Source organism: Lutjanus erythropterus, chromosome 16 (genome assembly GCF_056507025.1).
Source record: "Lutjanus erythropterus isolate fLutEry1 chromosome 16, fLutEry1.hap2, whole genome shotgun sequence".
Lineage (NCBI taxonomy): Eukaryota > Metazoa > Chordata > Actinopteri > Lutjaniformes > Lutjanidae > Lutjanus > Lutjanus erythropterus.
The window spans coordinates 21,673,569-21,685,205 of NC_139332.1; the positions used below are offsets into that span (position 1 = coordinate 21,673,569).

The 11,637-nt window shown below is 37.5% G+C and overlaps 2 protein-coding genes across 2 annotated transcripts; one reads left to right on the forward strand and one right to left on the reverse strand.

Moving 5' to 3' along the window:
- Positions 1-1,953: 1,953 nt before the first annotated feature.
- Positions 1,954-7,435, reverse strand: stk3 (serine/threonine kinase 3 (STE20 homolog, yeast)). The gene is made up of 11 exons (XM_084738842.1): positions 7,262-7,435; positions 5,983-6,063; positions 5,661-5,789; positions 5,344-5,458; positions 4,503-4,667; positions 4,220-4,387; positions 3,985-4,122; positions 3,691-3,816; positions 3,377-3,581; positions 2,961-3,154; positions 1,954-2,757 (listed from the first exon to the last, which is right to left on the reverse strand). The coding sequence occupies exons 1-11, from the start codon at positions 7,282-7,284 to the stop codon at positions 2,599-2,601; spliced, it is 1,503 nt and encodes a 500-aa protein (XP_084594968.1). The 5' UTR covers positions 7,285-7,435; the 3' UTR covers positions 1,954-2,598.
- A 218-nt stretch (positions 7,436-7,653) lies between these two features.
- On the forward strand, positions 7,654-10,136 carry polr2k (RNA polymerase II, I and III subunit K). The gene is made up of 4 exons (XM_084738988.1): positions 7,654-7,768; positions 7,985-8,053; positions 9,559-9,651; positions 10,029-10,136. The coding sequence occupies exons 2-4, from the start codon at positions 7,993-7,995 to the stop codon at positions 10,049-10,051; spliced, it is 177 nt and encodes a 58-aa protein (XP_084595114.1). The 5' UTR covers positions 7,654-7,768; positions 7,985-7,992; the 3' UTR covers positions 10,052-10,136.
- The last annotated feature ends 1,501 nt before the right edge of the window (positions 10,137-11,637 follow it).

Here is an 11,637-nt window from a genome sequence, read left to right on the forward strand (position 1 = left end):
TGTTGATTCGTTTTGGTCACGTTGTCCGTTAGAGCAAATATAAGACTGTGTAACAGGTCTATTGATTAATACGCAGTATTGTGTGGGCTGAACTACAGCATCAACACTGCATATTAACATTCATATGTAACAGCAACCTGCAGACATATTGTACACGTATTTACAGTCATAATTCATTCACAGGGTCATTATTAGCACATGTGTAAAATCAATGTCAACAGAAAAACTAAACTACAACCACAACGGAGCAGTTTGTTTCCTTCATTAACAGACCAAATATGTTGTTAGCTTGATTGTAGAACTTTGCAGTTAAATATTAAAATTTGTAAATTAAAGCACAACTGACTGGATTTCTTAGGGCCAGTACTTGTGACATCAATATTTGAGAGGTGACATGGATTTTTTTATATGATTTTTTATACAAAGTTCCTTAAATATTGATAAACTACAAGACCATCAATCACTGCATTGAACAGTTTTGTCTAAATCCAGTTTTTAGCTGTTAAAAATGAGCATGTGTCCTGAAACAAAGCACACAGCTGAAGTGACAGTATATCTTCTTTCCTTCATTAATAACATCACACCTAGTGTATGTCAGAAAAATGTCAAAAAAAAAAACAAAAAAACAGAACATTCTCACACATAGTGGCTGAAAAGTAAGCTTCAGGGAAATTTGCTGAAAACATCTTAATGCTATTTTTAAAATTAGTCTGAATTTCACATAGTAGATGTGTGACTGAAGCAGACTCAGCCTGTCACGATTATTACACCATACACTTATCAAGATCAGCAAAGAATTTCAACGTGTGTGCATATATGATGCTGCCCATTATGTTTGAGTATGTGTCTGTTTATATTTGAATGTCATTAACATTTTAGCCAACATGATGCTGAAATAAACAGCAGGGTTTTCCTGGCGTTAAAACACTTGGACACAGCTCCTAAGCTTTTTTTCCACAGTGCCTAAAAGCTGAATGAACAGAAAAAATAACCAGGTTTTGCTGTCATTTCTTGTTGTGCTGTCTGTGTCAGAGTTTCACTGTGGGCTGGTCTCAGGCAACATGCAGTTCAAACACCTAATTCTGAACTGTTTTGGAGCATTTCCACAAAAAAAAAAAAAATTGGTCTGGAATGCAAAGTTGGCTCCCAGCTTTCCGTGGGAACCAAAGTAGGCATGTCATATTCTTCAGGTTGCTGTGCACCGTGCACGGCCCCCTGTTTATTACAATGGTTATGCTCAAAACTGGTGGAAATGTAGGCTGGTTCACAAGATAGTACTATGGTTCCAAGAATCTTGAATGGAACTGGTTCAAGAACCAGAACTAATTTGGAGGAAAAGGGCTTTGTAGAGTGACAGCAACATTTTTGATGTAAGCTGAATGGGAAAGGATATTTGAAGATTTTTTTTTTTACACATTCCGACTGTTTTGCACACATAAGATAGTTCCACATCTAGTTTACATGTGTTAGACAGTCATAAATCATAATATGGAACAATTACAGCAAACAATGTCAAAATAAATCTACTGAGTTTTTGGACATAAAAATAAAAGTCATACAGTATTAGGAATGCTTTTGTTTGTATAGAAATTATAGATTGTTTTTAAAACACTGGAATGAATTTTACTGCCAAATCTCATTTTAAATTGAGTACGGTGAATCATTTCGTCAAGTAAGAGCTCCGATTCTGAAATTCATGAAGAGCGTGGGTCATTATGAGGCACTAGGATGAATGGAGACTGTCAGTATAGACAGTGTGTTGGATGTTTAAAGAAGCTTCATGCTTGAAACTAACAAAATTAAATAAATGATTAAGACAAATGAAATAACTTTAGAATTTTCGATCCACCAGAGATTGAAAACATGCACAAACATAGATTTCTTCCATTTCGATCCATGCTTTGCAGCTTTCCACAGTCCAAATTCATCTCCATGTGAGGAAATGGACTGAACCATCTGACAACATGTTTTATTATTACATTGCTTACTTTGAAAACCAGGTTTCAAATATTTTAAGGCATTCTCAACTTAATCAATATCATCTTGATTGTCTTTGGTCATGGACAAGCCTCCACAGCTTTGAGTTGCAGGTATTTCCAAACTAGGCTCTATTCTATATTTACAATGAAAGAGAAAAGTCTGAGGAAAACAAGACCACTTGTCGTTGACCTGGTGATTAAACTGCTGCTGCTGCCAGAGGAGAGGCTCCATCATGTGTTGGTAATGATTCCCACGAGGGTTGTCTGCGCTTGGAAGAGGGGAAATTCCTTTCTTTTCAGATGTATAATCACCAAGCCAGTAGTTCTCACTTTGGCCGCAGTCCTGAGCTTCATTCACGGAAATTACAGGAACCATAGAAACAAATATAAGATCTAAAACAGCGGAACAGCATCTAGACAGTGTAGAAACAAGGCAGATGAGTGTAGATTCAAGGAGCCAGAGTGGGTGTCACCCAGTAGAAGACTTCATTTAGAGGCCAGTCAGCAGTTAGTCAGAACAGCAGTGAGTTTCCAACAAAGACAATGAGGTCATCTTAGTTCCTCTAAGTCAGTTTGTGGTGACGGTGACTTTGGGAAACCGAGCGACAGGGAGGAGAACTCAGAAATTCTGTTGCCGTCTCTTCTTGGCATCCATGGCATCCAGGATGGGCTGCCGTTTGGCGGTGTAGCGTTGCCTCAGCTCCTCAATCTCCCGCTCCATCATGGGGTCCAAGGCACTCAGACGCATCTGCAGCTCCTCAAAGTCCAGGTTCTTCAGCTGGGAGACCGAACATGAATAGAAAGACAGACAAACAACACAGGAAAAAGAGATGGGTCATATGTCTTGTTGTGGATAATATTATAACAGCTGCTTCCTTATTGTTATTTTTACCAGAGAAGCACTGGCATATATTCCTTTAGGTTAAACCACATTAACTACAGCAGCGCCGTCATGTGCTTGTGGTACAAGATATTACTCACAAAGTCAAAGTCTCCATCCTGAGGCACCTTCCAGTTGTCAGGGAAGACGTTCTTGGACTGGATGTGGTAGCCGGGCTGCTCCTGTGGCTGGTTGTGGTTGTAGTTCTCCTGCTGCTGCGCTGCCTTATTGGAGTCCTGCTTGTCAAAATAGTCCATGAAGGACGGACGTATCGGCTGCTGGGGGGTGGCGTGCCCTGCGTAGAAGGAATGGAGCAATAAGCAATCAGCCCGCTCTGAACGGTCACACCCCAAATGAGCTGGGCACTAATTTAATTAATAGTGAGAGAAGCAAAACAAAAACCCCAATATTACTTAAGCTGAATTCTTTTGGAGACTGTATACCCAACGAGAATAGTACCCTGTCTTTTTTTTCCCTTTTCTCTCCATAACTGAATTAAAATCATGTGTGTGCTCACTCCTCATGGATCCTTGGTCTTCCTCCTCCTCTTCATCATCATCACTGTTGATGACCATAGTGCCCAGGTCTGACTCCAGCATGGTGCTGCCGTGTTCAATCATGGTCTGTGCCCCATCACTCATGGTGCTGGTGGCACGCATGGTTCCTGCACCTTCTGAGCCCGACTTCACCATCGTGTGAGAGTCCACCTCCGTCTCTTCCTCCTGGATGACACAAAAGGCAAATGCCAAGACAAACATTTGGTCATATAGCCATTAAATCCAGTGGTTGCTTTAACACAAATGTCATTGTTGCCACCTCAGCGTTACGTACAGAGTTGTCGTCTTCCTCCTCCAGCTCTCTCTGTTGCTCCTGCTGCCTCTTGGCTTTCATCTCCATGGCCTCAGTTATCAGGTCTCTCAGGATTGTGACCGGCTTGGCTTGGCTGATGAATGGATGCTGCATATTCACAAGAACAAAAAAACAGTGTTTTGTGGTGAAGTTGAGGGCCTCAGTGCTCCCTGACACAGGAGCAAAACAAATGCCTGTTGTTTTGTTCACCCCAGGCATTCATGTTCTGCTCTTAAAAGTTTTTATCTGTGTGCGTGTCTCCTTCCATCCTCCAACCTGTAGCAGCTGGGTGGCAGTTGCTCTCTGCTCCGGATTCTTGACCAAACACTTCTTCACAAAGTCCGTGAACTCGTCTGACCAAAGCTCCGGCTTTCTGAATGTTGGAGGAGGGTTGGTGGGGATCATGAAGATCGCCTGAAGGAACACAAAGTAGTTTTAAAAGTCAGGTGGGATAACAAGGGAAGACAAAAAAAACAACAAAACAAACACAAAATGTCATGTCAGCACTCACTCTCATGGGATGGATGTCAGCGTAGGGAGGTTTGCCCTCGGCCATCTCTATGGATGTGATGCCCAGGGACCAGATGTCTGCCACACAGTTGTAGCCGATCTCCTGGATCACCTCTGGAGCCATCCAGAATGGAGTACCGATCACAGTGTTTCTCTTTGCCATGGTGTCCTTCAGACATTAAACAATGCTATCATCGTCATGAACTTTAACGGATAATATGGATTCACAAAGCAGAGGTGTGATGAGAACAGTCACTTTGCTTCAAAAACTGCTATAATGTTACCGTTAGTTGCCCAGCAACTCCAAAGTCTGCCAGCTTGGCGTGTCCCTCTGTGTTGAGGAGGATGTTTCCTGCCTTGATGTCCCGATGGATCTTCCTCATGAAGTGAAGGTATTCAAGACCCTTCAGTGTCGACTTCAGGATGGTGGCAATCTCATCCTCTGTAAGCTGATGTGAGAAGGAAAGAGAAAACACAAGCTTGAAATAAGATCCAAGAGTAAATTTAAAAAAAAATTTAAAAAAAACAGAAAGTACCTATGTAATGCAAGTATGATGGTGTTTTTGGTGTTATAGATCCTAAAGTGGGGAGAACTAGTTCAGAAATATAAATATTAACAAATGTGAATACCACCAGCTTCACTACTAATTTTCCACTTACTCTCTAGTCACTCAATTATAGAAACAGAATACAGACAGACCTCTACACATAAACCAACTGGTTCACTGGGTTATAGCCCCCGCCCCTCTTTTTACTTTCATTTATTTTTTACTTTCATTTTTATTTTATTGAATATCACTTTATACCTTTTTTATTAATCAACGTTTTACTTGTCTCCAATGGTAAGACAACACACTGTCCTGTAAACTGTAAATTTGTATTATAAGACATATATTTTTAGAATTACAAATGTGTAATTACAAATGTTTACATCATATGGCCTCTCGTGTGGAGAGTTGAGCCTTACAAATTTAAACTTTTAAAACCACAATGAAAACAGTGTTACAAAAAGAAAGATCAGCTTTGATCAGTTGTGAAACACTAACATTTTAGTACGCCCGGCCGGCCACACACACACACACACACACACACACACCACAGCTGTAATTCTCTGTAAACACCCACCGTCTTGTTGCGCAGTCTGATGATGTCAGACACAGAGCCGGCTCCACAGTACTCCATGACAATCCACAAGTCTGTGTTCTTGAAGTAGCTTCCATAGTACTTCACTACGTAAGGGCTAAGAGGAAATTCCACACAGAGTGGTCATCAAAGAAGAAGACAGAGTTTCGTTTCAAACAAAAACAGCAGAAGTGAGAAAACTCATGTAGGTCAAGACATCAGAGAGCTGCAGCAGCCAACGGCACCACTGCTGTTAAATCAAACACCAACTTAGAGCAAAGTGAACTATGGATGCAAATGTGTTTAAGGCAGTGAATTACCTGTCACACTGCTGCATGATGGAGATCTCCTTAATGATCTCCTGCAGATCAGACTCCACAGGAACCTGTTTGATGGCCACAACCTGACCTGACTCCTTATGGATGGCTTTGAACACGCTGCCATAGGAACTACACACACACACACACACACACACACACACAAAAAAAAAAAAAGTTAAGTCACAATATGTCCAGACAGACAGTATTAATGAATGAATATGCCACACAACAAAAGGAGTACAGACTGCTGTGTCTGATGGACTAAAACTATTATCAGTCAATAGCACACAGGTGGAAATGGAGGTTAGTCATGACATCTTACCCTTCTCCAAGTTTCTCTAAAACATCAAACACTTCCTCTGGTTGTTTGGTCAAACTGTCCTCACTCAGCTTTTTCAGCTTGCTGTAGAAATGGAACAAATAAATTGTAACCCCAGTTCAACAGAATAACTGAAAACAAGTAGTGAAACCAATCAAAAAACACTGTTGCATAGGTACATCTAAAATCAAAATTTCAAAGGTTTCCAGTACCTTGCTTTAAGTAATACACATACATGAAATAACAAAAAGCTGAACAAGCTATTAAAAAATATATAAAACCCAAATATTTGTGCACGTATTTACTTGGTACAAACACTACAGCAAAGGATTTCATTAAATAGTTTAGAACAGGGGGATTTTAAGTACTTAAAGGGCCTGCCATCATTATCAGATGATATTGTATGTTCATGTAACATATTTAAATTAAGATTCAACAATTCCATGAATAAAGTCTCTAAGACAAAAACATTCAGTTAAAAACTGAAAAGCTAAAATCAGGGAATTTGGACATGATTTCTCAAATATGACTCAAAAGTAATAATCAGTTATGAAAACAGTTGGTGATTAATAGTTGACAATTGATTGATTAATTGACTAATCACTGCAGCTCTACTTTTCAACATTTTGTAGACTGAGCATGAGCATCTATTAATGAGAAAAATCACTAACAGCTTAATAGATAATTAAAATAATCTTTAGCTGCAGTCATTTGGGTAGGAGGTGTAAAATTAAGAAAATAACAAGTTTTAAGATATATCTTGTTATATGATGTCACATCGCCCAACTCTTTCTCCATCTCAACGTAAAGATGCTCCTCAGATATACCAGCTCATATGATGTTTAGTTGTCAAGACAACCAGTGTACACCTGTATCACCACGGCACAAATTAATGAAATGGTTTCCAAGGATATTGGTTTGTTTTACAGGGAGGTGTGAGATTTCAAGTCACACACATTCAATAGCGGGTCGACATTATGCTGCAGATCAAAATATTTTCAAAAAGGCTCAAACGAATTTAACATTGTAAGTTACCTAACGATGAGACAGACTAGAAAGCCACCAGAGGCTTTAACACATGATTTGTGATCTTGGTCAAGAGTGACCTCTTAAATCGTTAACTCGTCTAAACTAAGTAGAAAGTTGAAAAGAAAACCGGCAAAGCTACCCAAGTTAGCAACCGTTAGCTGAGCGACAGCTGCGGCTACCGCCTACGTTAGCATTTTAGCTAGCTAGTTAATAGCTTTCAAGCACGTTTTGAAACAGGCAGATGTTCACAAACCTTTTGGGCGCAGATGGCTCCATGGTCTATAACTTCAAAGAATAAAAATAAAGATGACAAATGATAAGTTATTGTAGTTTTAGGACCGATAGTCAAGATATGAACATTGTCGACAGAGTCGTTGTTGTCAAAAACTAGTGGAGGGCCAGCTGAGTGTTCGTCAGATGATGGACACTTTTAGGTTACAGCATTTCCACAGCGCCTCCTGTCGGGCCGGAGTACAAAACAAAAACATAAACTTCTGTTCTTACAAACCTAGAAACGTTGAAAAACCTGCATTAAACAAACCATAAACACCACTGCGTACAATGTCATCTGTCATATATTCACTTTGATTTGAGTTGCCTTACAAAAAGGAAAAATATGCCAAATGTGACGGAGTATCTTCTGACCAATCACAAACCACTTTGCTTTGAGGTGAAGGATGGTTGTGCGCATGCGCGCAGGCGGAAGTGTGTGCGTGATATGAAAAGAGAGGTAAACAGCCAACAGTTAGCAATTAAAACGGTGGGATTCCTTATTTTTCTACCCTTTCCTTTTGTGTATTCCACATTTACAATATTATTACTGCATTTTGAGATTTTCCAAATATTTTTGTTGTTCATTAAGACTACCGGTTGTGATAGTTCTAATCCTGTCGGTACCACCATGCTGTTTCTGTGTTAGCATGCTGTAACGATACAGATGTGATTGAGTTAACAATACCTCTCCTGTCTTTTATAGAAACAAAAATGGATTCACAGAAAGATCTACAACCACCCAAACAGCAGCCTATGATCTACATATGTGGAGGTACATTGTAACTTTTGCTTATTATAGTACAGTGACAGTCGGGTACCACAGGTGCTAGTCTAAGGATGCTAACAGACTTACCTACTGTTTCAATGCAATTCTTGCTACTGCTTTTTTATATCTTCTATTGCTGCTAGTACTATAACCACACTAAAAGGTTTTGCTGTGTGGTACTATAATAACTACGTCTGTTTTATTGTCTTTCTATTACCATTTACATGACTTTATAGAATGAAATTAAAGTTTTTATTATTGTGACATGCATACTGTTCAGACCGTATATAATTACAAGACGCCACAAATTTCATGTAGATATGTTTCAACGCAGCGCATTTGTTTCTAGATGATAATACAAAGATAAAACCAAATACTGTAAATTTCATCATTAGGTTTTCAGTCCAGCATGTCTACAACAACATTAAGAAATCAGTGACAGAACTGATTCTGTATGAATTAAGGCTGCACAATATGGTAAAAAATGTAATTTAATTTCGCATCGCAATTTTTATTTACACTGAAAAAAAAAATTAAAATCACGATGATGTGACATTTGTGGGTGTCTGTTCAAAACAAACATGTTTTTTTACATCTGGGGCAGTAAGTGTTAGTGACTGAAGATGAAAATTTGGAACAAACATATAGGGGACATAGTTTACTTATACTTACTTGTAAAGTCAGAGTCCAAGACAGTAGTAATGATTTTGCCATTATTTAGGTTCAAACTGGCTATAAATCTTTAGACATTTATTTTATTTAATCATTGTGCTTGTGTGTGTAAATATTTCAACATGAATTATTTAAGACAAATTTGGCATATGTTAAAAAAAAAAAACAACAACTCACTTTTAAACCACATTTAGTCCAATTTCAGGACCTTAATTATTGCACTTGGGCATACTGAGATTTAAGTAATGTTTCAATTAATTGTGTAGCCCTTGTTTTATACAATGAATGAATTAGGTTTTTATTATTGTGTCATGCAAACAGCTATGCACAAATGGTATGGGATTACCAGACAATACAAAATTTATATAAATATATATCCAGGATGCAGCATATAATGTTTTTAAATGATAGTACAGAGTGAGAATATAGCAAAAACCATATATATTTCACAATTTCCAGACAGAACTGATACTCTGTAACCTAAACATTAAAATTATCTAGTCCATCTTGCCTTCTTTTTCATATGCTTGAGACAAAGTTAGCACACACAAAATTTAAACATTTTTGGATCTGTCATTGCAAATGACTAGAGGATGAACAGCAGTTCTCTACTGCAACTACAAATCAGTGGCTTCAAGATAAACAAATGTAACATATAAGTCAAAGCTCCATTTAAAAAAAAAAAAAAAAAAGTGTATTATTCATTTGATTTTGTTGTTAGAATCTTACATAGAATGTACATATAAAATAACCCCCATCAAATAGCTGTGTTGTAAACTGTATCATCGGTCTTTGTTTAAGGGTAGTTTCTGTAATATTCTTTCTGTCTTTGTTTGCAGAATGTCACACTGAAAATGAAATTAAAGCGCGTGATCCAATCCGATGCAGAGAGTGCGGTTACAGGATCATGTACAAGAAAAGAACAAAGAGATGTATCCTTTAATGTTTGTGTGAGTGTGTGAGACAGAGAGAGAGAGAAGGATTACTGTGTAATGGGTAACTGCTGGAAATTTGATATGTCTTTTTTTTTTTAAACATCTTTTTGGGTGTATTCATAATAATAATTGGTTTATTTTTATTTGTATGTAGAGTGGAAGCATTACATTTATTTCTCAGATTATTTTATAAAAGGTATTTATCCATAGAACTCCAATATTTTCTTACATTAACTAACAATTATTAGTTCATATTAACTTCAAATTAATGAACATTAAAATACTATGTGATGGCAAAAGGCTTTTTATGATTAATCATATATAAAAACTGAATGCTATATTACCTGTACATTTCCTTGACTCTTTGATTTCAGTGGTTGTTTTTGATGCCCGATGAAGAAGAGGACAGCAACAGTTTGATTATTATTGTTCTGTATTATTTTTGTAGTGTATGACCATGTAAATAAATAGACCTCCAGGCGTTACCACCAGTTTCTAAACTATACTTAAAACTCACCCAGCAATACTCTTTTTTTGCCCAAGAATGCTACACATTAAAGTTTGGTTTATTAAAAGCATGATTTTTCACTGAACTTGACTGTCTTTGGTTTTTTTGTTTTGTTTTCTCTTTGTTATTTGTTTTTATCTTTGAATGTTAACATCTAGATCAGTGCTTTTCAAATGGGTCCGGGGACCATGAGAAGTCCCTGAGTGGATTGTAGGAGGTCCCCAGCAAAAGGGGGAAGATAATATATGAAATTTTATACAATTTGTGGAAGTTGGAACAACACAGAAAGAAATAGTTTTGACCATTTTGATTGATTGTAATTTATAGTGATCTGAGTTTGATTATTGATTGAGATAGAACCTAAAGTCTTCAAATAGTCATGAAGACTTTATAATCTTCAAACCTCGAAATATAAAATTACTCAGAGGGGATTCTGTAGGACAAATCCTTTCAATCTAGGGGTCTAATGTGTATCTGTTGTGGGAATCCTTTGTTATTAAAAACTTAGAATAGCTGGTTTAGATAAATACATGTACATGAATTGGAAAATTTTGTGGTTTTCTTAAGCTACTTTCTTAATTATTGCACACTTTCCTCTGTTTATTTATTTTTTTACTCTTTCTGTTTATTTAAAATGTTAATGTTTAATTCTAGTAGTTTCTTTTAGGTTTGTGAGCCCATAAAACAAACCCTTGTCTCTTTTTCTTTGTTTAAATTATAATAAAAGGCCTGGATTTTCTAGTGAAAAGGGAGGGGAAAACACAAAGTTTAGAGAAAGTGATATCATTTTGTGTTTCAAACTGTTTCAAACTCCTCCCACTCCCAAATCTCAATAATGATCACTTCTTGTCTGTTTAATATGCATAAAACTGAACTGTACAAACATCAGTTCACCATTTTTACTGTGGTTATGTACCTGATTATTTCCTGGATGGGAGCAGTTGCTAGGCAACCAGTAGAACCTCCCAACGGTGAATTGTAATTTTTACTCTTAACACTATACAGATAAATCTTTTATTTCTCTTCCATATTCCATGGGGCTCTGTAAAGGAGAAACTACGTGATAACAGACCTTTTTATCATATCAGTCATTTCACAGCAGCATGTCATGACAAGAAAAGCACAGGTGTATAACAATATGAAAAACATGACTGCATTACATTTAGGTGAGCTAGTTTCAGTATCTTGTTCATGTTGGCTCACTGGCTTAATGGCATTCAGCCAGCTTTAATAAAGTTTATATCACCTGAGCTTTTTCCTGAGGTGCTGGTAGGTGGATTTGTGTTACTTTTGGATGCCTGATATCAGACTGAACTGTCAACTCTTCACATCCAGGCTGACTTTAGCTGTTTCAAGGCTTCATGCTAAACTAAGCTAACAAACTGCTGCCCCCACTTTCATATTTGGTTGGCTCTTAATGTCTAAAGCCAAGAAAATCAACATTCGTCGTAAAACAGTTAAAATATCTGGCCGTG